This window comes from Lathamus discolor, chromosome 2, assembly GCF_037157495.1.
Source record: "Lathamus discolor isolate bLatDis1 chromosome 2, bLatDis1.hap1, whole genome shotgun sequence".
Lineage (NCBI taxonomy): Eukaryota > Metazoa > Chordata > Aves > Psittaciformes > Psittacidae > Lathamus > Lathamus discolor.
In genome coordinates, this window is record NC_088885.1 from 13135313 (window position 1) to 13162853 (window position 27541).

At 43.6% G+C, this 27541-nt stretch overlaps 1 protein-coding gene across 4 annotated transcripts; it reads left to right on the forward strand.

The window, feature by feature from the left end:
• The first annotated feature begins 8537 nt into the window (after positions 1–8537).
• On the forward strand, positions 8538–27274 carry PPP1R17 (protein phosphatase 1 regulatory subunit 17). 4 transcript variants are annotated; one of them, XM_065665783.1, is made up of 6 exons: positions 8538–8660; positions 14914–14956; positions 15364–15476; positions 17379–17531; positions 18858–19019; positions 24004–27274. In XM_065665783.1, the coding sequence occupies exons 3-6, from the start codon at positions 15398–15400 to the stop codon at positions 24081–24083; spliced, it is 474 nt and encodes a 157-aa protein (XP_065521855.1). In that variant the 5' UTR covers positions 8538–8660; positions 14914–14956; positions 15364–15397; the 3' UTR covers positions 24084–27274. The 4 variants fall into 4 exon arrangements, with proteins under 4 accessions (XP_065521855.1, XP_065521854.1, XP_065521857.1 ...); XM_065665782.1 differs by lacking the exon at positions 14914–14956; XM_065665785.1 differs by lacking the exons at positions 14914–14956; positions 24004–27274 and adding an exon at positions 19433–19562.
• The last annotated feature ends 267 nt before the right edge of the window (positions 27275–27541 follow it).

Consider the following 27541-nt stretch of genomic DNA (forward strand, 5'->3'; position numbering starts at 1 on the left):
CAAAGTTCCTAGCAGCTACCTGTTGCTGACTCACACGAGGCAACAAAAGGCTGACATGGGTTGCACAGAAGATCCACGGCAGACAACTTGCCTCATGGGGTTGATTTCACAGGTCTCCCCATGTTGGTTAAGGAGGGGGTTTCCCTTTACCCAATGGAGCAAGGCTTGTGCTGGCTGAGGAGGGGGAACAGGTCCTGCTGTAGGTGGCCAGCCCTGCCTGCTTAGCATTTGTGTTCACAGCTGGCTCTGAGGTCTAAGGTAGGCCTCAGAGGCTACCTTAAAAAACCTAATATTATTATTATTAAAAATAATAATTGAAAAAGAAAAACATGTGTGGAGAGGACAGAGCTGCAGTCTTCTCTTTTTGTCCCTAGGAGCCACAGGAAAGGTGAGTGAAACTGGTTCTATCTCCATTCATGCACACCATCTCCAGCCAATACTGAATCAAGTCCAGGTATATTTTACAGGCAGAGAGTGGTGTGTCACAGGGTCTGGATGGATGCAAGCTATCTGGATGGATGGAGCTGTTCACTTGGCATATATAATTAGAAATGAAGTGGAACACAGACTGGACTATGCTCATCCTTGCCTCCCTACATCTTCTTATCATCATCATCTTCTCTCTCTGTTGCTATAAGGGATTGGAAGCCATAAAAATACTATTCCTGATAAGGGAGACTTGGAGGGAGAGCAAGGAGGAGAGGAGGCTCTTCTCCCCTCTCCTGGCTTTACAGGTATGCATCTGCAGCTTTTATTTTGGGCTGTAAGGGTGTCCAGAGGTTTAAGTGGAAGGCTGGATTTACTTTCACCTGAGCACCTTCAGCAGGGACCCATGCTGCTGCTTTCACAAGGTCTCTGGTCCTCCTTCCACATGTATAAGAGCATTTGTGACAGTGGCTGTAGAAAGTGGGCAACTTGCTGTTATTCATAGAATCATAGAATGGTTTGGGTTGGAAGGGACCATAAAGCTCATCCAGTTCCAACCCCCACCACAGGCAGGGACAACTTCCACTAGAGCAGGTTGCTCCAAGGCCCATCCAACCTGGCTTTGAACACTGCCAGGGATGGGGCAGCCACAGCTTCTCTGGGCACCCTGTGCCAGCACCTCAGCACCCTCACAGGGAAGAACTTCTATCTTATATTTAACCTGAACTTCTCCCATTTCAGTTTGAACCCATTACCCCTTGTCCTACCACTACAGTCCCTGATTAAGAGGTTTGCTTGTGGCTGGAAACTCATGGTGTTTTGTTTAAACATGTCACGCCTTCACTGGATGAGAGTTTATGTAAAGAAAAGAGGGTTCAGTTCAGCTTGTTTTCAAAGCCTATTTGCTGGAAGATCTGTCCACCTCTTCTGCCATGCTTTATGTTAACAATTTCCTGGCCCTGATGAACAAAACTAAGACCTCTGTAGTCTCACTGAACCATTACGAAAGAGAAGCAGCTCTTACCTGCCTCTGCAAAATTTTCTGATATTAGCAATTATTGTTCTGATGTTTTATCACTGGTAAGCAGGAAATCTACCAAAGAATGAGCATTTAATTAAACTACATGCAAAGAGGCACTTGATGGTTAGACACTGCTTGAATTGAAGCAGTCTTTATTAACATAACTGAAATAGGTACTGACCATTGCATATCAGCTTCATGGATGTTCCTCTTTGACATTACCTTGGCATTGTTCAATTCACACTACCCAAATGGTCTCTTTTCACTAGGATATTAATTCAGAATACATTTCCCCAACGCCGTGTGGGGAAAAATAGTAGTGCTGAGAGTGGATATGTGTGTGATTGCCCTCAGAAGAAGAAAAGTTGCCCAGTTCATTCTGGTGATGTCAAAACTCTATATGAACAACAGAAATTGTATTGCATCAGCTGATTAATCGTGCACATTTTCTGTGTGTTGTGGTAATGCTCCTTATTCTAACGGCTGCCTCAATAGAAATATCTTTTCGATAAGGTACCAAATCTGCCTTGCTAAGACAACAGAGAGTTTAATCTCCTGAGGTCTGGACTCCACTGAACTCACTCTTCTGGGAGAGTTTCCAGTTTTTATGTTGTTTTGGGAAATTAACTTTGTGCCATCTTGGCCCCATTAAACCAGTGGGAGTTTTGCCTTGGACTGCAGTAGAATGAGGATGTTGTACGCTCTATAATAATTGAACTGGAAATTATAGGAGCACAATCTTCCTTCTGCCCTATTAATGAGCTTAACAACTTGCTAGGAGCAAGCTTCTGCAGATAAGGAATCTGTGCAAGTATTTACACAAATCCCACATGAAGTAAAGCTTATATGTTTCTAATGAATGAAATGTAATGCGCCCATGCTGGGCTCAGTGTTCAGCAGCTTGCTGCCAAGCCTTCAGCTGGGCTCGGGACTATTGATGTTATAGGAAGAATGGATAAAACGCTTATTTCTGACGTATCTTTTTGGTATTAGAACTGCAAACTTGAAATGCAGGCACTGAAAGTGAGGGGAATTTTAGCCTTGGTTTCAATGGAAGCAGAGTTCCTTCTACAAATTCCACCCAGCATGGGGAGGGAGGTTTCTGTTTCTCTTTTCTCTGTGAAATATTTTGGGTTATCTCCCTTGTACCATGTCACATAATGGAAGATATTGTCCCAGACAGAGGACACCATCCTACTCTGAATGGCAGGCACCAATCTGCTTAGCAATAGGAACCAAAGAAGGACCATTAGCACATTTCCTTCCCCCTTCCCTTCATGGGATTGTCAATCTGAAAGTTGAGGGGTGTGAGTGAAGACAATGGGGAAAGCCCTGCACCACTGTTGCCACTGGTGGTGGGCCACTATATCCTCTGGGCAACTTCGGATTTCTCAGGATCCACCACAGGATACAACATCCTTTTGCTTCCCTGCAGCCCTTAGCACAGCCACACTCTTCAGGAGGCAGGGCTATGAACCAGGCAGCTGTCAGTGAGCTGCAGAAAACCCTGCAGGAAGCCAGAGGGCTCTCACTCAGATATGTTCTCAGTAACACAGCACAGAAATGTATTGTAGGGATCTCTTGAGCAAGCTGTTAAGGACAGAGGAATACAAATAAGATGCCCAGAAATGGACTGGGAGATGTTTTGATTTGCTTCATTGATCAACACTGTGGGAATCTTTAGCATTTCTATTAAAGCTCCTTCATTATGCAAGTAAAAGTTTTCTCAAATTCTCAAGAATTACAAGTGATAGTATTCACAAAGTGCGTATATATTCTCTCTCTCTCTGTATCTACATATATTTATATGTATAAAATTGCATATATCAAAAAAGCAGTTGTTTTTGTGGTAGATACCACAAAAACAACTGCTTTTTTCAAAAGCACATCTTGATAAGAAAACTGCATTCCTCAGCCAGCCATCATCACATGATGGCCATCAGGGCTCTGAAGGGGCCAGCCAGTTGATCAGGTAAGGACTTACTTACATTAGTGTCAATGATGACACTCAGAATGAAGAAGGAAAGCCATGGCATGTAGAAGACTGCTTCCTTGAACTCCCATCCTCTGTGTTCTCTAGCCAACAATCAATCTATTACGGTTTCTCATCTACTTAATTTTTCAGGACTGTAAATACTGAAAATTAAGTTTATTTTCCTTTGTAAATTTAAATGAAAAAAAGAAAAAAACCTTAGGGTATGGACAGATATGTTCTTACCTCTTCTGGCTGAGTGATGCTGGACAAGTCAGCATCTCTACCCAGGTCCCACCTTGAGACCTGAGCCAGCGGCAAACCAAAGTTCGTCAGCACAGCAATGTGATCTCATTGCACAGTAGCACAGTGACTAGCAATGAGCTTGTGGTGCTGCCATAAGGTGAAGAATAACAGGTGAGTAAGATGCTTGCAGCGAACTGGCGATTCCCAGGGAGGCTGAGAGAAGGCAGTATTCACCTTCCCTGAATATCTCTGAAAACACTTCCATGTGGATCACTCTGCTCCTTGCTTATTTTGTTTCATGCCCTGGGTTGAAAGACTTTTGGTCTGGTTTCAAGCAAGCCCAGCTTATTCCTCTTTTAATAAAGTGTTTACTGGATAACACATGCTGAAATATCCTTTGTTGGGAAAGTTCACAGATATCCTCTCGGATGTATACATCTCTTTGCCATCCCACTGCGAGGCACAGACTGGTGAGGGACAGCCCAACTTTGTTGTTAATGATTCTCCGCCTCTTGTCTGAGGGATAAGCACACATTGCAGGCATTGGTGTTTCTCACACCCGTGCATGTAATTTCTAGCCAGGGAAGTTGTTTTCTTCCCAGGCTGGCAGTCTAGTAAAACAGCAGCCAGCACGGAGGGTATCAGAATGGAGAGCAAACACAGCGGTGTTTTAGAATCTGTTTAATATTTTAAGCTATAAATGCAGGAGGACTGTGATGATGTTTGAAAAGATAATGCTCAGGTGCATACTTAGAAATGCTGTAATCTTTTCAAGTCCATAGTGTTTCAGCAGAAAGATCCTGTGTGTCATGGGAAGACATGGGTTCAGCCCTGAATTACCCGAAGCAAGAAGTTAGAGGGCAGGGTGAGGAATTGCAGCGGGTGATCCAGGAAAAGGAACATGACAGATCTAATGTTGGAAAGAGAAGGAGAGAGACTTCTCTCAGGGCAGCATTCACCCCATCCCAGCTCCCACCTTGCTCCATGCTGCGTAAGAGTGATACATTTATGAAGAAACACAAGTTACATGGGCCAGAGGTCATCTGTTACTGCTTTGTCCCAGGTCTCCCTGGAATATAGTTTTCCACTACCATATGTCATTTGCTGGATTTTTACATCTGTCTTTCCCTAAAAGTTACCCTCTTGAAGAACTCTGACATAAGGATCAATGAAAACTGTGGACTGGAGTCTTTAGGAGCTTGAAAACTACTTTCCCCTCATTTAAAGCCACATCTTTTCCTTTCCTTGTTTTCTGCTGGCTTACTCCTCCTGAAGTAAGCATGAAGACTTAGTTAAATTGTCTATCTAAATGTAAAAGCACTGGTTAATCTACAGTCGTTTTCATTGTCAGCTTAGTGTGATGATTTTCTTTCCTCTTGGCTTTGTACAAGGAGCCTTGGCACAGTACTGACTCTTGACATAGAAACTCCCTTTGCCACTCTAAATGGGGTTACTCTCTTGCAGCCTTTTAGGTCACCTTCATAATCCTCCTAACCTTTGATGGGGCAGAAGGAACGACGTTTGCATGAGAGCCATCTGTCAGGGTCGATAGAAACCCCAGACTCATCTGGGCCTTAGAGACTTCTCCAGCCTTGAAGGCTTCACTCAGCAGTACAACAAACACAGATGGTTTCCCTCTTGGACCCGGGACAATCATGCTGCCTTACAGGACGCGGCAATGATTTTCCTCAAGTAAGCCGCCTGTTTAAAAACATGAGCTATCTGTATGTTTAGGTCTGTGATAAATGCAACTTATACCCCTTTTTGTGTATTCTTTCATGCATAAGGGAAAACGTAAATATTTATGACAACTTTTCTGAAGTTACATGTGCTAAGTGCAGGTTTCAATCTATTGCACTTCTAACATCCACAGCTTAAGAGGAAACCACCAAAGACAAGTGTCAACTGTACCTCAACCAATCTGTTTGATAAAAACAACACTGAACATTGATCTATCGATTGGACTGATCTGGCTGCAAAGTAACTTATTTAATCAACCATAGTCTGTTTTATACCTATGACAAGTGACTTAATGAATATATTGGTCCTTATAAGATACAATTCCTTAATTCTCCATGTATAAAGTCTCCATGTATAAATTTACTTAATATGGTTAATACTACCCCACGTATAAATTTACTTATTTTATAAATTTATTTAATTCTCCACGTATAAATTTACTTTGGGCATGCACATGCTTGCAGTGGTTTAGGAGTCAGCATAAACCTGCACCAAACTTTATGTACCATGCATTACACTTTCACACAGAAATAAGCAGCACAGGCTGAGACTGGGCTTAAGCACAATAGGACAGTGTGAGACCTTAGTTAGCTCATCTGCAGAGAGTGTTATCTCGGATGTAACCACATGTTACTGCATAGAGAAGCCACTTGAGGCTGGGTCATTAACAGTTTTCAGAGCCTAAGACCTGTCAAAACGAGATCGCCCTTCACCTCCACCTTCTCAGGGCTTCTTATTTCATCTGAAAATAGTGCCAGATTCAAAGCGAGTTCACTGCGAGCAAAATTACAGCTGGAAAAAGAATCTTTACTAGCCTCCACAGTGTTAAAAAGCCAGCTGTGCTTACGCTGCAAAACCCACTGCAGACCTACTATTGACCAGCAAGCATAACATCAAGGGGCACCGTGCATCTTTCAAGAAACCACTCTTATGCCGTGTGCTGGGTAAAGCTTCAGTAAGCCAAATATTCAGTATAGAAAAGTTCTAACAGGAAAAAGTATCAAAGGCAGGCCAAATTCTCACTGCCCTTTGGACGTTTGAAAATTTGACCCTTGAATTGCAAACCAAGCCAGAAACAAACACAAAACAAATGCAGAGGTCGGTGATAGCTATACATACATAGATGTATGCATGCATGTATGTATGTGTCTGTGTATACATGTGTTTGTGTATTTGGTTTCTATTAGATTGTCTCCTCCTTTGCCATCTGTCAGAGCTGCATCTTCTGTCTTCTAAAGCACTAGCCTGGAAACTTTTAGACATGTGCTTATCTTTAATTACATGAGTAGTTCCCCAAGTGCTGATGGGAATACTCGCATATGAGGGAAGAGGGTTAAAGTGCAGATTTCTTACAGACTGTTTTCCAGGCTGCGTTTGTGAAACAACTGAACAGGAAGGATTAAAAAGCTGGCAGGGGTCCCAGCCCTCTTACGAGCAGGACAACAACTGTAAACACTTAAAAGATCAGATATGGGAGTAAATCCTCCATCACACCGGTGATGCGGCAGCCGCTATGGAAAGACTGGGATAAATCTAAAGTGTTTCGTGGCATCGTGTGGTGCCACGCAAGAGGTGACTAAGGTTGGATGTGTGATCCTGCTGTGAGTAATAGGCCACTTTCCTCGTGAGTTAAGCTATCCTGTGGTATTCCCAAAGCATCCTTGGGATCCAGTGGCTAGGGCAGGAAATGATGTTCTTATCCTCAGGGAATTTTTCCAGTGCTATAAATGACTGACTGGCTTCTTCAATCAGGACAATGAAAACATAAAAAGGCAATCTTGAGCCGAGTTTCAAGTTATAATTTCTGATTTGAGCATTTTGCTTCATGAGCTTATTTTTCAGTGATCTCATTCTGACTCTTCTGCGTTCATAGGAAAATCAGAAGTAACTTGTGCTTCTAAGTAAAAAGCATCCCAGTGTGAAAATAGAGGGTGTTTTAGCTAAACTTCACTGCCACAGAGAGGTCTTGACAATGTTGAAAGTAAAATCAAAGTCACGGAAACAATTTTTTCATGAGCAGTTTGGGGATTGTGTGGTTTTGAGGTTTGGGGTTTTTTGTCAGTCAGAAATCTTAATCTTGCCCAGAAGCTCTTCATGTACTTTGCTCGGGAGCCTATGCTCCATCTTTTCAGGAGCCATTCAAGCATTTTTGAGCTTTTAAAAATGGGTCTCTGAGACACCTAAATACACACAACTTACACCCAGCGAGGTGAGGAATGCGCTTGTCTCTTCCAGGCATGGATGGGGAAAGCTCACAGTCCTTCCTTTAGAGCATTTAAAAGCATGCTTGGTGCTTTGTGGAACCACACCTGAAACACACGGGATCTGAGAGTGCTGCACGTTCTGCAGGCCTGGCCATTAGCAGTTTCTCCCTTTGGGCTTTCTGTACAATATATTATTTATGAAAGAAACCTTGACTAATTTAAAGCACGTTGGTGCTGTTGAACTGCAGTCGCTGATGGGGGAAGAGAAGGACGAGGTAACTACAGATGTGAGCTGTCACAGGTTTTAATGGTGTTTTAATAGAAGGGCACTGACAAAGGCGTCTTTGTTGCAGATGAATACTGAGAGAGGGGCAGCTCACAGCCCTGCCACTGAGTAAAACACTTCCCCCGGAGCTTTTCCAACGTCAGGCGTGTTTGCGTATGTTTTCCCTCAGTTGAAATAACAGCTCCATCCAAAGGCACGGGCTAAAATAGGTCTCTGTTGGCAAACAACCGGCAGCCACAGCAGGCTCCGTAAATACCGCGCCTGGTTGTGGCCAGGTACATACACAAACACGGCAGTCACCGCTGAACCCCGGCGCTGGAGACGGTGTCCATCACTTTTAGTGCTTGTGGTGCTGCGCCCAGACACATGCCCTGCCTCCTTGCTCCACTTTTATCCTCAGCTCTCCCCTGGGTCCCAGGCAGCACCAGCCTCACTCCCTCCCCTTGCCATTTTCTTCTCGCCTCCTGACACGGCTGCTGCAGCTTGCCTTTTGCCTCTGTGTGCCAGAGCTCCCTCAGCCTCCCCTGCCTCTCTAGAGCAGGAGAGATGCGCTCCTCGCCTTGAGGGGCTGCCGCTGTCCCCGCTCCATCGGCCTCAGCACTGGCGGCGGGGGCGGTGATGCGGCCGCCCCGCGGAGGAGGCCTGAGCGCGGCGTTGCCATAGCGACTCCGCACCACGCTCCCTAGATAAGGCGAGCGGCAGCGGCCGCGGCGGCCCCAGCGCGGAGAGGTCCCGCTGCAGCCAGCCCCGACGGCTCCCCGCGACGTAAGTACCGCACCCTGCCCTCCCCCGGCGCTCCTCTTGTCCTTTCCGTTCTGTTTCCAGCACCAGCGAGGAAGAGCCGCCCGCTCTGTGGGGAGCGGGCTGGGGATGGTCCCATGTGGAGAGAGTTGGCGTGAGGCCGAGCTGAGAGTGGAAAGCATGGGTGATGGGGTTCCAAGGAGGACAGTGCTTTAGAGATAACTGCCTTAACTAACTTCAGCTGCTCAGGCAGCTTACAAGCAGCAGAGCGGGAACTGGCATCAGGGCTTTCCCCCACTAGAGAGGGTTGGAATGGGTGAGTTTGTAAGGAAATAATTACTGTAGGTTTTATTACCTCCAAACACTAAAACTTTGTGACCAGAACCTGCGCAGATACAGGTTACTATTTTGTTTGTTTTTCTCTCTACCAATCAAAGTTTAACTGTTGGGATTTTCATTTTTGCGAGCTGATGGGAAGCAGTGTGAGATGGTCCCAGCCAGGGTTTTGAACGAGCCCATAGAAGCTGTGAGAGGAAACTACTCCCAGGCAATTCTGCTATTGGCAGCAAAAAGCTTTGGGTGGAGGGAGGTGCCTGGATTAGGCTTTCAAAAACCGAAGTGTCTCCTAAGTGCATTTAAGTACTTTTAAATAAATAGAAATCAGACTAATCTGACAAGAATACCTCGAGAGAGCAGCCTAGTGCCCAAATAACCGAAGAAGCTCCGTGCATTCAGCAGCATGAGGCTGTCTTCTGTGCCTGGGGAAGAAGTCACTCCAATAGAGTAATGTTAAACATATAGTAAAAGTGAAAACTTTGGAATGCAGAGCAGGAACTCCCAGACTTTCTACTTTTAGGGCACCTATTTTCTACTATGGGTAGAGTTTTCTACTCTGAGACGGGTTGCCTTGCCTTATTCACAAGATTTGCCCAGGAAGCAGTGGTAATGGGGCTAGGATAGGACCAATGTATAGGCAAAGGTGTGCATTTGCTGGTAAAGGAGCCAAGGCTGCCTGCTGAGTGCAGATGGAAGGAGCCAAATCCAGATGATACTCTCTTATTCCTTCTTTGTAAATGACTTCATGCAAATAAGGGGCCTACTCACACTGTGGGACCCCGCAGAGGACATGTGGGGAAGGAAGGACAGGTCTGTCTTTGTCTGCCACATAGGGAGGGAAGAGAAGAGCACGTAAAGATGCTGGGAGCCTGCCTGTCCCTCCTTGCACACATGCTCATTGTAACCAGACAGAGAGGGGCAAAGCAGTTAAGAGTTATTTAATAATCAAAACACGTCAGGAGACCATAAGCGTGCTTGTGGTTGGAGGAGAGGCACCAGGTTTAAAGGGCAAACTCTGATGCCTGAGCAGCTCTCTGGGCAGGGTAGTGAAGTGCTGCCCTTGGTGCAGGCTGGACTAACTTTTACAGTCCAGCCTCTGCCTCATGTCTGCATGAGGCAGCACACTGTAAGATATTCCCACTTGTTCCCATTTCCAACTAAGTGCATCAGCGGCACCAAGGCCAGGTGCCACCTATGGGAATATGGACAAGCATGTGTGCGTGCTGTCCCACCCCAGGGCACCAGTTGTCTCCTTTCTGGTTCTTGAACTTTCTTTCTCTCACCTCATGGCAAAAAAGTGTTCATATGCAGTGCTCTGTGTCCGTCAGAAGACAGGCACACAGGGTCACACAGGCTTCTGTGGCAACTTCATTATCAACCTGCAGATTGCCTGCTGTCACCCAACAAGGGCACCCTCAAGAGCACTTTTATTCCTGTAGCACCCTTACCAACACACCAATGGTTTCTTTAATGGTTATGCATGTCCTGCAAACTAGTGCATGGTTTTTTATTGGGGATTTGCTCAACTGTGGGAACAAAACATTCCCCTGGAGGGAAGGGATGGGGAGAGAGAAAAATCAAGATCCACATACTTGTAGACAACAGTTTGTGGAGACCTTGCAAAAGGGTTAGTGCAGCAATTCTAAGAATTCAACACACAAGGAAATGACATGCAGGTATTAAGCTCATGCTTTTAATATACAATGTGAGGACTATTGACATTGATGTTCACATAGCCCATGTCAACTTTGATACGAATTGCAGATCAGAAATTCTTTTCTGCACCTTCTAGGTAAGAACGATTGCCTACTGATGTCTCATTTGAGTCCTGCATTGTCTCTTAAGACTGGATACAAATAGCCATAGGTACCTAATTTCCATCTAGCTGTATAGCACCTACAGCCATTCAAACCCTATGAGAAGACAAGAAATGGAGAGTTAACTTTCCCATATCCAAAGCCATTTCCATGCCTAGTTCAAGACCAAATGAAAAACAGTCCAGCTCTTTAGTTTGATTCTCAAAGCTTTAGTTTTCTGTTCGATCTCATGAGATTTCATTTCACATTGGTTTAAATGTCACAGGATCAGATGGTCTCAAAAAAAATTGCATCATTTTGGTAGCAATATGTGATAGTAGCTTTGCTGAGTATTCCCTAAGCTCTAGCCTGATTACTGGCGACAAATATCTACATTAACGCAACTGCATATAGTAATCTGAAAGAGCAGACCAAAACTGGTTTCCTGGAACCAGTTACATTGGTGACTTTTTGATGGAGACTCGCAATTTAAGCAAAAAAAAGGATAACCTATTATTTGCATTTACAGTGTTTTAAGACAGTGTTCGTGAGTGGTAGGAGCTGTACATCTGTCTCTGGATAACTTTATTTGGGCACTTTAATCAAGCATATGCAGCAACTGAGAACTCTGAAAAAAAATCTTGAATGTGCTTTAAGCTACCTAGGAATCCAAAGGAGATATCTAAAAAGTGAAAAGGTCAGATATTTGTCATCTGAATCACCATCTCTTACAAGTGTGTATGTCCAAAGGAGTCCTGTTGCTACATGCCAGTGACTTCAGCATGAGACTTTATCCACATGAGGATGAAGAGGCTTTTACTTCAGGCTGCCTTATCATTCCTTGCCCTTCTCCTTCCCTAAGTAGAGAAAATCCTATTGAATGTCAAATATTTTTACAAGGAGGAAATGCAAAACTGTGTAGGCAAAGCTAAAACTTAAACAACAGATAACTTAAAGAAGTGGTAAATGCTCCATCCCTGGCAGTGTTCAAGGCCAGGTTGAATGAAGCCTTGGGTGAGATGGTTTAGTGTGAGGTGTCCCTGCCCATGCGGGGGGTTGGAACTGGATGATCTTAAGGTCCTTTCCAACCCTAACTATTCTATGTTTCAACCTTTAGGGAAGCATTTCAGGTGTTTATCAGCTCTGCCTTTTCCCAGAAGTAAGCACACATGTCTGCAGGGGGGTGGTACAGCCCAGCTGCCTTGCTCCAAAGTCCAGGCTAAATGACTATTGAGTCCTAACTCATACAGAAAAATCTATATGCATTTCAGGAAGTGTCTCCCACTGACTGTGATTTAGAGCTCCATTGTACCCATTACAATAGCACAGAGGATGAATGTGGATCATTATGTCAAGAGACATAAGAGTGCAAGAAAAATACCACCTTAGTCCATACCGTGAATAGCAAGCACTACCCACCACGGTGACTGATGGCAGCAGAGAGCACAAATAGGCTGCTAGGATAAGAGTTTCATTTAACACACAGAAACCCAAGAAAGTGCTTCCATTTGTAAAGGCGTATGAATGACTTCATACAGTTCCCCCCTCGTCTTCCTTCCCATGTGAAAGGTTACTGGGGAATCTGTTTCTTTAGTGGTGGGAATTGATTTCAGTGGTTTGGGAAAGCACCATTACAGCGCTCACATACATCACCTCTCCCTCGAACAAGCACTTTGTGCGTAGTGCACAGGGACAGAATGCAACAGCACTCACAGGTTCACACATCATATGCAGTGGGTAGGCACCCATGATATCGAAACCCATGACACATCTTGGTAATCTTTCTCTTTTTATTCTTTTGTCACACAGGCTGTCACTATGTGCAGTAGGAAAACACCTGTAAGTGAAGCAAAGTTGGCTGCAGGCAAACTTTAAATAACAAAAAGGGTGCATGTGTCAGGAATTAGGCTATAGAGCCATATTTTGAAGCACTGAAGCTGCCAAGGGCTTGGCATCTGTGGCTTTGGAAATGTGAAGACATCCAAGAGACTTATTTAGAATATAGTTTTTTCAAAGGAGGATAGTAAGGAAAAATAACTAAGGAAGTCTCACAGCTGGCATATACCAATCCCACATTAAGACTCTACAAAGCTTTATTTTTATTAGGTGAAATAACTCAAGGAAAGGCTTTGGTGAAATCAAACCAAAATTCATCTGTTTTATAAGGCATTTCCAGTCAGTATAATTTACCATCAATCTTACATTTAAATTTTATACTCTAGTCTCAGCTTTTTTTGCCTCAAGACCCGTTCAAAACAAGTCCATATTTTCTGAAATGGTATCCCTGCTTTTACTGAAAACTGTCTAAAATGAGTACCCTTCAGGAAAGAACGCTTTTCTTTACTATGATAGTATTTAGCCAGTGTGGGCTAATCAAATCCTATAAAATCAAATGGTATTGAAGAAGAAAACCTCTCTCATCGCAAAATGCAGTGTGAGCCTTCATACGGCCAGCTCATAAGTTTGTTTTTTGCTTTAAATAAAATTGACTGCTTCATTTTAAGCATTTAATTTCATTAACTATAGCTAATTTATACAGTGGATAAACAGAGCAGCCATGTCATGCTAAGGTGCATTCAAAGGTTTCTTTATACGGGGTCTTCCCAAATGGAAGATGATTAATTTTTTTCCCATAAATGCAGATGGAGTCTCCAGGCAGTGTAATCCTTTAGTACAGATGTGAGGCTGGACGGGGCCAGTTCTACAGTGAACAAGCAGAGGTCAAACCCCTTGTCCAGGCCTGATTCCACAAGCTATTCCAGAATATATAGAATTTTACAGATTTTGAATACTGACGGGTATGGGAGTTAATCCCATATGTACATTATGAGTCAGTGTTCCTGACCTTTATTACTGTCAGCCAGTGTTGCTCCGCTTACTTTGAAGCCACTGGAATTTAGGACATGTTTTTTCATCCCCTGAAGAATAAGCTCAGTGCATGATTATGAGTGCGACCTTTCACAGTTTGTTTGGAAAACATTTAAGTGACTGGATTTTGCTTGAGGATTAATTGTTCTTTATATAGATGCAAGTTTAGTCACAGAAATGAGGTTGACTCCCCTACTGCTCTGTTTCTTGTTGACAAACAACCACTGCAATTTACAGAGAAGTAATATAGGTGATTTCTTTACCTCCAGCAGGATAGAAGCAAACTCTCTGTCATGGTTTAAGCCCAGTCGGCAACTCAGCCATGCAGCCCGCTCGCTCACTGCTCACCACCTGCTGACTGATACCCAGCCTGACCGAGCAGTGATCTAGCCCTTCTGGGTAACTGCCCTCAGTTTATACACTGGGTATGACGTGCTGTGGTATGGAATACCTCTTTGGTCAGTTTGGGTCAGGTGTCCTGTCTCTGCTTCCTCCCAGCTTCCCCTCCTCCCTGGCAGAGCATGAGGCTCAGAAAAAAGTCCTTGGTCAGGGTAAACATTACTGAGCAACAACTAAAAACATCGGTGTTATCAGCGCTGTTCCCAGGCTGAAAGTCAAAAACACAGTGCTGCACCAGCTACTAAAAAGGAGAAAAATGACTGCTACTGCTGAACCCAGGACAGTACTCCTGTTTTTTTTCTCCTCCTCATTGCCTTCCTCTTCCCTACACATAAGCCACTGTCTGCCATTATTCCCTGAAAATGGAGAACTGAGATTGTAAGTAAGAAGCTACCCCAGCTGTTGCTGGCAGAAGGGACATATCAGGATCACTCAGGCTGCACCTTCAGGTTGAAGGTTTCTTTGCTCTTAACATTGCTGTAATGGGTTTCTGTTAGGCAACCACAGAAATGGTCAGCAGTAAAAAGTGGTCTCATTTCCTTCTTCCTGTGAAGACATTTAGAGTGGCCCCAGAGTGAGCAAGCCTGGGATCAAATCTTGGCTTGGGAAATGCTGGCGGAGCTCAGGTAGGAGGCTGGGCTCCAGGATCCTCTGCAATTGTAAGAAAAGGGGGATAAAACAGCCAAAACAGCAATTCAGTGGGACTTACAGAGAACAGGCTCTTAAACGGCTTTGTGAGACAGGCTCCTGTGATCTTACCAAGGTGATTAGTAAGTGTGCTGGCTTTGGGGTTTGTGTGCACTGGCCATCTTTCAGATGGAGCTTTCAGAGGGAGCACTCACATGTGAGTATTCAGGGGTATCAATGCTCTCTTACAGGAGCTGGGCTTGTAAGATTAACTCAACAGAATTCATTATTAAGGTAAGATTGTATGATAAACATCAAATATGATCCTTAGTACAGATTTGGGAAAAAATGGAAAAAAACAGAACAAAACACCCTATTTCCTAGCATATACTTTGTGTATGAGATAGGTAGTGCTTTCTGTATGCTCAAAGTTAGTATTCTTCTGTAAAGCCAATGTATTTCCCATGCTAGTGTGGGCTGCTTACAGCAAGGTAGGTGGAAAAAACAGGATATTGCATGTGTAACCAAGGCAAAGGCACTGCATAAATGTATCTCTTAGCACATGTGAGCCAGCAGACTGCACAACAGGGAGCAGCTGGAAGACAAGAACTTCTTATGGTCTGGCTAGCAAGTGGATACATAACACCAATACGTCTGGTTTATGTCAGGGTGCAATTTCTTTTCCTTTTTTCCTGGTGTAGTAGCTTCAAAGGGGAAGAAAATCCCACTTCAACGATGTCAACAGAATGTGTTCAGCCATTTGATATCCCAGAAGACAGACTGGACAAGCGAGACTCACACTGTAACCATTTAGGTAAGTGTTATTAGATGATGTCATTGCATTAATTAGAGAGGTGTTGTCTTCACATCATTAGGCCCTGTCCAGTGTCCGTTTTTTCCCCTCCAGCAACACAACTGAGCCCTCATGAAACCCAATAGATTGCACCTTCTGCTGACACTTCTGGTGCCAGATGGAAAGGCAAAGAGAGCTCTTCCTGCATATAAAAATCAGCTGAAGCTGGAGAGCAAAGTTAATTAAAGAGGAGAAAGAAAAAAAGAGCCATTGTTCTTTCCCCTGATAAAAAAGGTAGAGCAGTTTCTCCATTTATACCACCGTAAACTAAAAGCTGGGATACGGCTGAGCCTTCCCTGAGCACATCTTATAGATGCAATCTCAGTAAAAGATTTCAGACACCCCCTCCCTTTGCCTCCACTGAGTCTGCTTTCTGAATACTCTTCCCCCTTCATTGTCAGTGTTTCCTCTCTTGAACCTATTTCATACATAACTTTTGCACTGAGAGCACCAGAGGCATCGTTTCTCCGCCACACTCCTAAATACCAAGCTTCGTACTTGATAGATGTGCTTTTTTGCATATTCATGGTCTTTGCCTCTGCTTCAGATTCTGTTATTTCACTCCTGCCTTGCAATACTGTCATGAAGATTTAGCAACCCAGAAACAAAAACCTATTTGCTTGTTGTTACCCTTGTGATGACAATAACAAAACACAAATGCAATTTCACTTCCTTGTCAAAAGAAGTGTCTCACCGCAGGCAAGCACAATCTTATAAACTTTGTTTATCTGGCCTACAAGGAAGGTATCCTAGTTCTGTCTCTGCCACATGGCATTCCTAGCCACAGGCACCACTTATACAATTGCTGGTATACCAAGCACAATTGTTCTCATTCTACAGTTAGGAAACTGAGGCAGCAGGAGGTGAAATGATCTCATTAGGATTACATGAAAAGTCTGTGAGGGCCAGAAAAAGACCCCACATCTTCCTGGGGTTTCATCCTGGAGGTTATCCTTTCCATGTGTATACCCACTTACAGATGTACACTGCCTCAAACTGTGTGAGAGAGCCTGGAATGAAGACCCAGCTGAAGCCAAACAAGCAGCTTTTTAAGAAATCAAAGCATTGGTTTGTGTGATGATACCAATCATGGAATCACTTAGCTTGGAAAAGACCTTTGCAATCATTGTATCCAACCATACACTTAATACTGCCAAGTCCACCACTGAACCATGCCCTAACTGCCACATCTACAGGTCTTTCAAATACCTCCAGGGATGCTGACTCAACCACTGCCCTGGGCAGGCTGTTGACAGATTATCATCTTCAGTATTTTTGGCTTGCATAAGCACCCAGAAATTCAGACTCTCGCAGAAAAACTGTCCGTGTCAAGGGAAAACCAAAACTCTAGTGTAATGTTATGTAAATCAAAGCCAAATACCAACTGCTCTGGAAATAAAGCCCACTCTTGAAGGGAACAATATATTGCCTCAGCTTACCAATACCTGAGGCTGACCCCGCACACGTATATCTTTCCTTCACAAAAGTGCCCATGTAACTCTTGAAGACACAGCTTGCACAGTTAGCGCAGGATGAAAACAGGGATGGCCATGGGATTTCTGCACACCATGGTACAGCTTTCCCTCTGCCACGTAACACACAGCTGCCCACAGTCTCTTCCTCTGCTTTATGTCTACCACCTATGATGCAGAAGGACCACCTAAGCCACTTGACTCCCACGTAGTATGGCACATAGTCCTCTTGTGCTGACTTTTTATTCAAGAGATGTTTCTCCACAAGCATTATAATTACTTGGATGAAGGCAGTATTATTAAAGCTTTTCTTTTCACCATCTGGTTTGTTATTTCCAGTCAGTTTCATGGTTTTTTACATCTTTTTTTCTTCTCATTTTTTCCTCTGCAGAAGATCTTTCAGAGCAGCTGATTCAGAGCTGTGACCTCAAAAAGAAACCAAGAAAAGGGAAAACCATCCTGGCTTCCCAGAACACTGAACAGGACCAAAAAAAGCCAAGGAGAAAAGATACACCAGCTTTGCACACCCCACCACCTCTAACAGGTGAACAATACATCTCTTGACTTAGGAATCACAATTCAGCCGAGGGGACTGAGTCCAGGCAAATGTCTGCCGACCCCTCATTCACTTATGTCGCCTGGATGTGGGCAAGAATGCAGCTCAATGCCATGTGCATAGTGGTGCTGCCTGTACATGACAAATGATGTGTATTTGTAGCTGCTGAGCCATGCTACATGTCCCATTAAATCCAGTTCAAAATCAAAAAGGCTGTAGCTCAGCCCCTGCGCTTTCTTGTGAAACATGTACCCAGTGCTCAGGGGGAGGTTGACCAGGGATGAGGCTGGGATGAGGATCCCATCTCAGGATGAGACCTGAGGAGCACACAAGCCAGCTGCAGGATGCTCCTCCTGGAAATAACAGGGCTCTTGTGCTCATGGGTACTCTGTCAAGGGCCGAGTGTTTCAGGAAGCCAGAAACCACTGCAGCAATAAAAGGGCTCCTTGTAGGATGCTCCCTGCTGCTGTGCATTCACAGACCTCTGAAGTTTGAGAGCCAAATGCCACCAACGTGGGGAAGGGAAGAATGAGCAGGAGAATGCCACTGAAACCTGATGACCTTCCAAGTCAGCAGCAGGAATAAACGTTTGTCGCTCCTCTCTGCTAACAAGCACTCCTTGTGCTCTCTGGGGAGAGAGCTGTGCTCTTGTATCCACTGCACTGAGTTCTTCTACCCATACTGCACATACACAGAGGAGTTACTTGCATGGTCCCCTGTGCACCAACAACAAATCACCAAGGACAAGAAGCTGGGATTTGCCAGTATTTGTAATCCAGACATTGACTCTGTTCAGCTTTCATTTGTATCATCTCCCCAACGATTTCCTCTTAGGGAAGAGTGGTTTGGAGGTTAGAGAGCTGCATTTTGTGCCTGTAGTAGCCATACCATAAAGCATTATTTCACAGGTTAAAATAGGCCATTTCTGTCTGGTCACATTGCTCCCAAGCAAAGGCTTTAAGCATCCATATGATTGAGCTATTTTGGTAAGAAATTTAAGCTTCTGGAATAGAAGATTGCCTTTGTCTTTACCACAATTTCTGATGGGCTGCAGTTTAGTGCATTAAGTACAACCAGAACCCAGCTGGCCTGATAGCATCACTGTCATTAGCCTTTGGGATAAAATTGACTTGGAGGAAATGTATACCATTGCAAAACCTGAAGAGTAGGTACACCATGCAGAGCAGATCATGCACTTGGCTGCCTTATCTCAGAGTAGTCTTTTGGAAAGTTGCACAAGTGCCTGTTTTCTCCGCTGTGAGCAAGGCTTAAGTGACATTTTCTTTTTCGTTGTGTTTTTTTCCTTGCCTGCAGGCATACTTTCAGACTTTTCTGACAGTCTGCTGAAAAGGTATGGTATCACAGAGAAGCCACAGCGAGAGAGAGTGAATCCAGGCTCTCAGATCACTGAACTGGAGCAGAAAAAGCCCAGGAGAAAAGATACGCCTGCAATACACATCCCACCTTTGATTATAGGTAAGAGAATATTTATGTCAAGGTCCTCCAAAGAGGAAGCAAACAGTGGGTAGTGCCAGAGGTGTGGTTGGGAGGAGGCTGGAAGGAGGTTGCTAGGCCCAGTGTACTTCGCAGTTCCTGCTGAGCTGCACCTATTTGGTCAACGTATGTAACAGCAGCGGTGGCTCATGGAAAGTCTTTTCTGTTTCCCCTGCTCATGGTCTGGGGAGAGAAGGGAAGGGGAGTAAGAGAAGACATTAGATCACTTGCTTATCTGCAGACACGATGCTACTTTTGTGAAAGGCCAACAACTGCCCTGCTTTTCAAACCTGATCACGTGCAAATGTTTAGGTCACCAGCACTAACAGTGGCTCATGCTGCCTTAAACAACCTGGAGCCAAGCTGTCCCAATTAACCTTCTCTTAATTCCACAGTCCCTGACTGCACTTAGGAAACCAAACAGCGATGAACTTCTCGTTAACAGCACCTCAAAGACAGCTCTGTGCTTCTGGCATAATACACACTGCAGCACCTAATCTGCTTGGTGACCACATGAAGTCAGCCAGCCATGTTCTAGTCCTTAAGACCCTTTGTCACATTTCCCACACTCCTCTATCACAGAAGAGCCTCAGTTCATCAATACTTCTGAAGGTGTAGATGTTAATAATTAATACTAGCTAGGGATGCAGCTTTCAGTTGTTTTCAACCATACCTCCAATGACTCTTGCCCGATGGTGAATCCATCCTCCAGCACTCAGCATGGATTCAAAGCAGCCTGCTAAACACTGCCTCTCCTTGTCCACAACTTTTCCAGATCCGGTATTCCGGGTCTGTGTTCTCGTGACTGACCACCTCTGGCAGGCTTGTGCCTGTAATGAGGCAAAGTAGCCTGTGTGTTTGAATGCCTGAATTTCACTCCCTCCCTGCCCTGAGGATGCATATTTTCGTTTCAAGATGCATACCACCATACAGCATTCTGCTGGTTGAAATTCGCCAGTGGTGGTTCCATGACTTGCTATGAAAAAGTGACTCATTGTGGCTAAGGACTGCTCCAATATTTACTACTTGTTTACTTTCAGGGTTATCCCATCAGGTAGCAGACAGCACAAACAAACTGAGCTCTCTTGTGAAACTGCTGTGCAAAACAGAACCTGAATTATAGACTTGGAGACCTGAGAAGCCCCAACAGGGCTATGTGTGCTAAATAGATGTAGACAGGCCTTTCTGTCCCTGTTTCCCTGTTACTGGCCTTGTTTGCATGTGTGCTGCATGTATCCCTTGTGACCTGCTAATGAGGATTGTCCCCATTTCTACCATTTCTCCTTCAGATCCCTCCCAAATGCCACTTTCAGATGCCAATTCAAAAACTCCATTTAATTGTTTGTAGTAACAGAGCTTAATTACTAGATTATCTTTTTAAGCAGCTGTCCACACAAATAGCTTTGTTGTGAATGTAGCTAAGAATGGCAGCTGTGTTATCTTTCTCCCTTTTGACCAGCTGGTTAGGAGCACTCTAGGACAGTCCCTCACCCTCTTGGGTGCTCAGAGAGATTTTCTACCACAAATAAAAGTAAGTCAAATAGCCCATAAAACGTGATGTAAATCAATGTATCTAGTAGATGCCACATGATCCAAGCGAGTAGAATCAGTTTTACACCTTGCAAACACCCAATCCAAATAGGAAATGCAGGTACAGAAAGGGGGCTGCTAAATTAGGATCTTAAGGTCCTTTCCAACCCTAACTATTCTATGATCTGAATGTTACTATCTGGAGAAATCCATGGCTACCTGTTGTCCACAGAAGGAGCCTAAGGAAGTCAATCCTTAGCCAGCTTAAATGTCTAAGGATGGGCATCACAAAACTCTCCCTTAGAAGGGTCAGACTTCTAAATGTAAGTAACCTTCAAACTCCTACTGAAGTGGCACGTTGTTCCATGTGTATACAAATGAGCCACGAGCAGAGGTCTTCTTCAATGGCCAGTTCCCCTTCAGTCAGCCAAGACCTTGTCTTTCTGAATGGATTACACCAGAAGACAAAATACAACCACCATTCTAATGGTGTTTTTTTCGCTCTCACATGACAGCAAATGATTTGAATCTGATCCAAGGCCTGTACTCAGCCCTGCGATGCTCAGTTACACATTGCCACTTAGCAATATATTCAATTAGCTGAAGCATTACTGAGAGCTCTTCAGGCCTGTGGGTTTGAGCAAGAATGTAAATACATGTGTAAATATGGGAACGTGGTTCCTGAAATGTGGTTGCTTGGGGTTTCTTAATCAGATCAGAGATAACTCGTAAATCCAGTTTCAAACCCTCATTCTTCCTCATGCTCTAGAAAACCAGTTAAGGTTGTCTCTTTAGAATAGTATCTTCCTCCCTCCTAAAACCCTGAGTGACACAGGAGAAACACAGCAGTGTAATGTCCCCTCTTGCCTTTTTCCTGTGCAAGTGATGTGTCTGGAGCACACCAATACCTCCCAACCCAGCTGCAGGTGTTGTCTGTAGGTAGTCAAGTGTACCTGGTGCAGTCTTGGTGGGTTTCTGACTTTATAACCCAGGAGGAGTGGCTTAGATCTAGGTGGCACCTGGCAAATGGGTGACTTAAGCCAAGTTCTTGTGTTGCCTGTGGCTGAGCTTCATAACAGAAGCTCTTATGTCTCTGTGAGCCTTTGAGGTCCTAGTCCCTAGCTAAAAATTGCAAGGGGTTGCAAGTTCTATTGGGAAAACATGACTACATTGCATTTCTACTCTGCTTTCTTGAGTCAGATCCCTTGGCAGACACTAACAGAACCACCCAGCAATCCTTAAAACAGATCTGCAGGATGAGCTGCATTTCATAATACACACAGCTGGGAAAACAGGGGCAGGGAGGTTAAGTGATTTACTTAAACGGTAATCAGAGAAATACTGACTTAGAAATGTTCCCCAAATCCAGCATCCTGCTCCTTTAAGCCTAGAATTCCCAAACCGCATTCAGTAAAGCACACTTTCTCCACAAGCGATCAGTGGCATTGTATCAATGGAAAAAATCCTTTCCCAGTGTAACAAAAATAAGTCTAGTTTCGACATCACATTTGTATCCCCTTCGCACTGTTTTGCATTAAAAGGCTGATTTTAAAAGCATGTAGTTGTCCTTGAAGTTACTGGTGGGCTGGACAGTTAATAACCTGCAGCTCTAGGCTACGTCCTCCTCTGAGCTTTGAATCCTGAACTCTACTGGAAACTTTTGGAGTTCATCAGTCACCAAAGTGATTTATTGATAATGATGCATTATCTTGCTATTGATTGTGGTAAGTGTCTGGCATGCTGCTGATGTGGGTCCAGCTGAGAGCTGGGGACCTCTGCTTGGCTGCTATCTTCCAGCTGTCTCTAGCACCTGCTCTACAAGGGCTGTTTTATGTTCTATAACCATCAGAATTACATAAACATACTTTTCCTTCCTCACTTCATAATTTAAATAAGAGAGTGTACATGATCACTTACATCCCTGATCCCTTATTCCTGACTTTACCCCCAAAACAGGTAAGCTCTCATCAAATGATCACTGTAGCTTAGATTTTAAGCATATTTTAGTTATGTTTTCCTCATTCCTCAAATGCTCTGTGAAGAAGACAACCACAAAAAAAAAAAACCCACTCCCCTCTAAAAAACACACAACCCAACCCCCAAGGACAACAGTGGAAAAAAGAAGAGTCTGTATTTGCCTATGTGAATAGAAGTCTGGGTGGGGAACATTCACATCCATCCCCATAAAACGGTGTATTCTTTGCAGTTAACAATGGTGTTTTCTCAACTGTTGCTTGAAAAAACGAAGTCTTTTGTGTTTCAAAATTGTATTCATTCATGCCTTTCAGTCTATCTCATGGTTTTGCTGAAACCAGCTGGTTCACAAGAACTGCATCTAAATGAAGCAGGAGCTAACTTAAATGAAGGGCAGTATAAGTTAATATTTCCATTAACTCATGAGCTCTTGACAAGCCTCCAAAGTTGAAGAAAATCTTCCTGTGTGGTACTGCTCTATTTTCAGACCTCATCAAGACTGAAAGCCTTCTCTGTGAGAGGGCTTTTGATGCAGAAAGAAGCAAAACAGGTTGGTTTGACAAGAACAACTCAGCTGCTTAGCACAGACTGAGAGCAAACAGTAGGAGACCGAATTAGGGTGAGATTTTGTTGGTCTTGACACAATGGTAACCCTCATCCTGTTTTTAGACTATGTTAACCTCCACACCAAGGAATGTAGGCACAAAAACTCTCTTACAGGCCACTTGTTTTTTACTGGTAACAGGCAAAACCAACACAGTATGTTAAAATAGGGATCAAGAACATTTTCTAGTTAATATATTGTCCTCTCTTCACTCTATTAATTTATTCTCTAATGAAGAGAGCAGTTAAAATAATTGTGGTACCTTGGTATCACATAAAAGCTTCAAAATCCTCAAGGGGTGGACTTACTGCTTTTATAAAGGACAGAAAGAGAGATAGAAGGGAGAGACATAGATTTGTGGAAGGTATGACCCAGAACCTCAGTCCTTTTTCACATTGATCTTAATTCAGTTGCTTTCGCAATTTATTGATAATATATGACTTCAGTGGGGATGGCACTTGGCATGTGGGTATTCTAACTCTTGGTTCTTTTGGCAAGATCTAAGTAATAATGCTATGTACCTACAGAAAACATACACGCATTCACATAAGCTGACTCAGCCACAAAGATCAATCACAGTATTTATTTCATCATGTAAGCTCTTTTTTAGCTTCCCACAGCCCTTTGACAAACAGGCTCCCAGATGAAACTTAGTGTCTCTTTCCACAGGTAGCAGGAGTACCTCCCATGATGTTGGAAAATGACATTAGCATCAAGAAATTAGAGAGGACTGAAAAATTCTTATCTGGATATTATCTAAAGAAGCAATATTTTAAATCAACTTCTTTTTTCTCTCTCTCTTTCCTCCGTCTTCTTTTTCTTTGTTTGTTTTGTTTTCTGTGTCCTTCTGTTTTTAAGGCACTAAGCTGCTTACGGAAGAAAAGCAAACAGTGATTATGGAAGATGAAGAAAAGGATGGAGACGCAATCCCTAGTTAAGATTACAGTGACATTTCCAGTAATGCAGTGTAAATAATTCTGGGTCATTCAAAGTGGCAGTACATAGAAAGTAAGAAAAGTCCTTTCATTTTTATAGATAATAATTCTCTCAAGCATGCACTTGAATTTAAATTATCTTCAAGTGCTTATCTGCATCTCATGCAATCCCAGCAAGCATCATAGGAGATGATGGCAGAAATTTCACTCATGTGGAAGGATTCACTCAGTTTGCTAAAAGTGGCTTCCCAGGATTTTTGTCACTGAGGAATCCACCTCGGATCAGAACGAGCTTTGTGCATGGTGATAAGGGTTAATACAAAGGGACATCACACCAGTCAAGTGTACCTGGCAGTAGATACCAGAGCGGTTGGTAGCACAGAGCAATAAAACATCAGCTAGTGATTCAGATAGCATTTTTCTCCTGATAAGTTCACCTTGTTTGTCCAGCTTTTGTCTGCTGGAATATCACTGACCACAGTGAATATTAGTATATGCAAAGCTGAGGGGACAGATGAAGAGGGAAGGAATCAATGCTAGAATCCTGAAAGGCAAAGCACGCACTTCTTCTGCCTGTATCTGCTCGTGACTTGTGTTTGTGAGGAGAAAAGGGCAGCTTTACCATAGAACAGAAACTCAGCTAAGGGCTGTCAGCACTGACACATCAAACAGGACAGAGGGCAGAGCTCTCAGAAGAGAAACATGGGACGTGCAATGCCTGCCTGTTACACCAGTGTACACCATTGTGGGGTTTTTTCCTCTCAAAGGTTTTATTCCTGGGTTAGGGGGAGATAAACTTGTTCTCCATGGCTTTTCGATCCGTATTTTTTCTTTTAACATCTTCTTTTTAACTGAGTCCTAGGTTGTCAGTTAGGAGATTGAAGAAAATCTCCTAACTGACAAAAATTAAAGATTAAAAATCATAGCAGGAGAGTAAAAATTGAGTAAAAAGGGTATTGTTACTCAATGGCATACACACACTGCAAGGTGGAACAGCACCATCATTTTTTTTTAACAGTTTACCTCATTGATTCAATCAAGATATTGTTTTCACACCCAGCTACAGCCTTCAGCATTGGTACAGAGACAGGTACTTGTAGAATATTACACAAAATAGGTAGAACTGGGTAGTTTTGTGCTTACCTTAATAGCTCTGTGCGCTAGATGGGGCAGCACTGCTGGCTGGACCCTTAGGGACCTCAGCAGAGAGGTTAAAGATTATCTATCTAGCCTGGCAGACTGAATTTAGTTATCATCTTCCTAACATCCTTAGGCAGACAGCTAAGGAGCACGCTAGTTTGGACTTCATCTGCCACAGTGACTGACCCAGCATCTTTCATGAGCATGCAGTCCGCTCACAGGTATTCAGCTTCAAGATGTAATCGACAAGCTTATAATAAATAATCATGTGTTAAAGTCTACAGTAGGCCAGCTATGTTATTGATGGGATGCCTGGCACCTAGGAGAGGTATTTGGTTTTTATCCTGTTAATCAAACAGCAAGATGAGCTAATATTCTTAAAATAATCAATAGCTCATGTAACAACATTTGTGTCAGGTCCACCGTAAAGGATGTCACAGCAAGTGCGTAACAACAGGGACATATGATTCGAGTCAAGCTTTACCAGTGAAGTTGGTGAACATTTTCAATGCACAGTACAGCAAGAGTGAGAGCCTGGAGTCCCGAAAAGATTCAAATGGGCAGCGGATTAGCTGAAAAATGTACACATTTAGATACAAAGACCCTTACCAACACAAAGCAGGAGCACAAATATGACGTGACTGACTTCACTGCTCTGAAGAAGATTTGTTTCCAAGCCTGGGGAATGCTGGCACTGCTTAATATGAAATAAAAAGAGCCCCTTTTAAGCCTAGCACTACATGTTCTTCACCAAAGAGGAGTTATGGTCCCACTGACATCTCTGACGGCACAGCAGCCTAATTTACCATCCCTGCATAGATCAAGTTGAAGCCCAGCCGTAAAAAATGCTGCAACATACATAATTTGCTGCAGTTCATTTAAAATCACATATTCATAGCCTGGTAATTCAGCATTTACTGTTTTTTCACCCAGGAGCAACATGAGCGACTAAAAAGTAATTTTTCACTTGATCAATTAAGTAAACAGGGGTGTTTTTTGCAATGTTCCTGGGAAGTAGTGTGAAGAATCATTTCTCAAAGCTTTCACCTGCCTCACTGCACTCCGTGAAAGTGTTAGATGTTACTTTATTTGGCAATCAAATATGATCTGTTTCCAATCAGATTAGCATTGCCCCTTTCCCCACAACATAGCCTCTAGGTGTTGCAGAAGCATGTGTGGACTATACAATGGCCTGAACATTGCTTATTGGGTTTATTTATTGCCTTTCAGGCTCTGAACTCTCCCTTTAAGACCAGACAGTGCTAAAACTGCACAGATTGCTCTCCTAGGCAAATGGCTGGAGTTGGTGTGCTCTGGGGCAGGAATGATTTTGTACCCAGTGCCCACAAGGGTCCCCCATGGCCATTACAACAAACCCAGAAGGAAACAGCACAGAAACAGGATGAGCCTTTCAATGGTACTCTTAGGACTGGGATACTCCAGACTGATGTTGTTTACAATGCGTGCTCATAGGCATGGGCTGCTTGAAGGCCTTAGTAGCTGGATTGCATTCAGATATTTAGCTGGAAGTGCATCTCCCCGCAGAAGTCTGCACTGGCCAGGACAATCATTCCAAGCCCTCAGAGGGAATGAAGTGCTCCAGTCAGTGGGTAAAAGACTGGCTGCAGTCAGGAGGCTGTGAATGGATAATATTTTTGCAGGGGATTCTCAATTAACCTCCACCTAGAAACTAAAGGACAGGTCTCCATTTACTATAGACTTGGAACAAAGGGATTTAATGGCCCTGCACTGTCAATAAAGGATGGCAGAAAGCCCATCACCCAAGGGAAGAGGATGTATTTTTGTAGTGCTAAACATGAGGCGCAGAGGTTAAGTGGTTTGCCCAGCTAAACCTCAGCAGAGCCAAACCCAAAGCAACATTCATGATGCTATCACTAACTCACACTATTCACAGCTAAAGCAGCATTTGCATGCATTGAAGTTAGCAACACACTGAAATTTTGTCTGGTTGAAATTTTGTCTTACCAGTTTAAATTGATAATTGTAGAACGCTTCGACCACTTACATTAAATAGATGTCACTGGTTATTATAACCAATTGTCTTCCTGCATGTCCTATGTCATTCCTGCCTTCGGAGATTACATTTTCTATGCATGACCTTACAGTATATTTGTATGCAGAGACTGCCCAGCATTTACATCTATGTCCTGGTTTGAGCAGCAGCAGTCAGTTTTCTCCTTCTTCGGAGCTAGTACAGTGCTGTGTTTTGATCTTTTGGCCTGGGAACAGTGCTGATAAAGCCGATGTTTTCAGTTGCTGCTCGAATGTTTGGTCTGGCCAAGGACTTTCTGAGCCTCATG

Excerpts from the sequence above, each read along its gene's own strand:
- PPP1R17 (XM_065665783.1), top strand. The coding sequence starts at position 15,398 with ATGTCAACAGAATGTGTTCAGCCATTTGATATCCCAGAAGACAGACTG. Across the intron at positions 15,477-17,378 it reads CTCACACTGTAACCATTTAG|AAGATCTTTCAGAGCAGCTG; the intron begins GTAAGTGTTATT and ends TTTCCTCTGCAG. Across the intron at positions 17,532-18,857 it reads CACCCCACCACCTCTAACAG|GCATACTTTCAGACTTTTCT; the intron begins GTGAACAATACA and ends CCTTGCCTGCAG.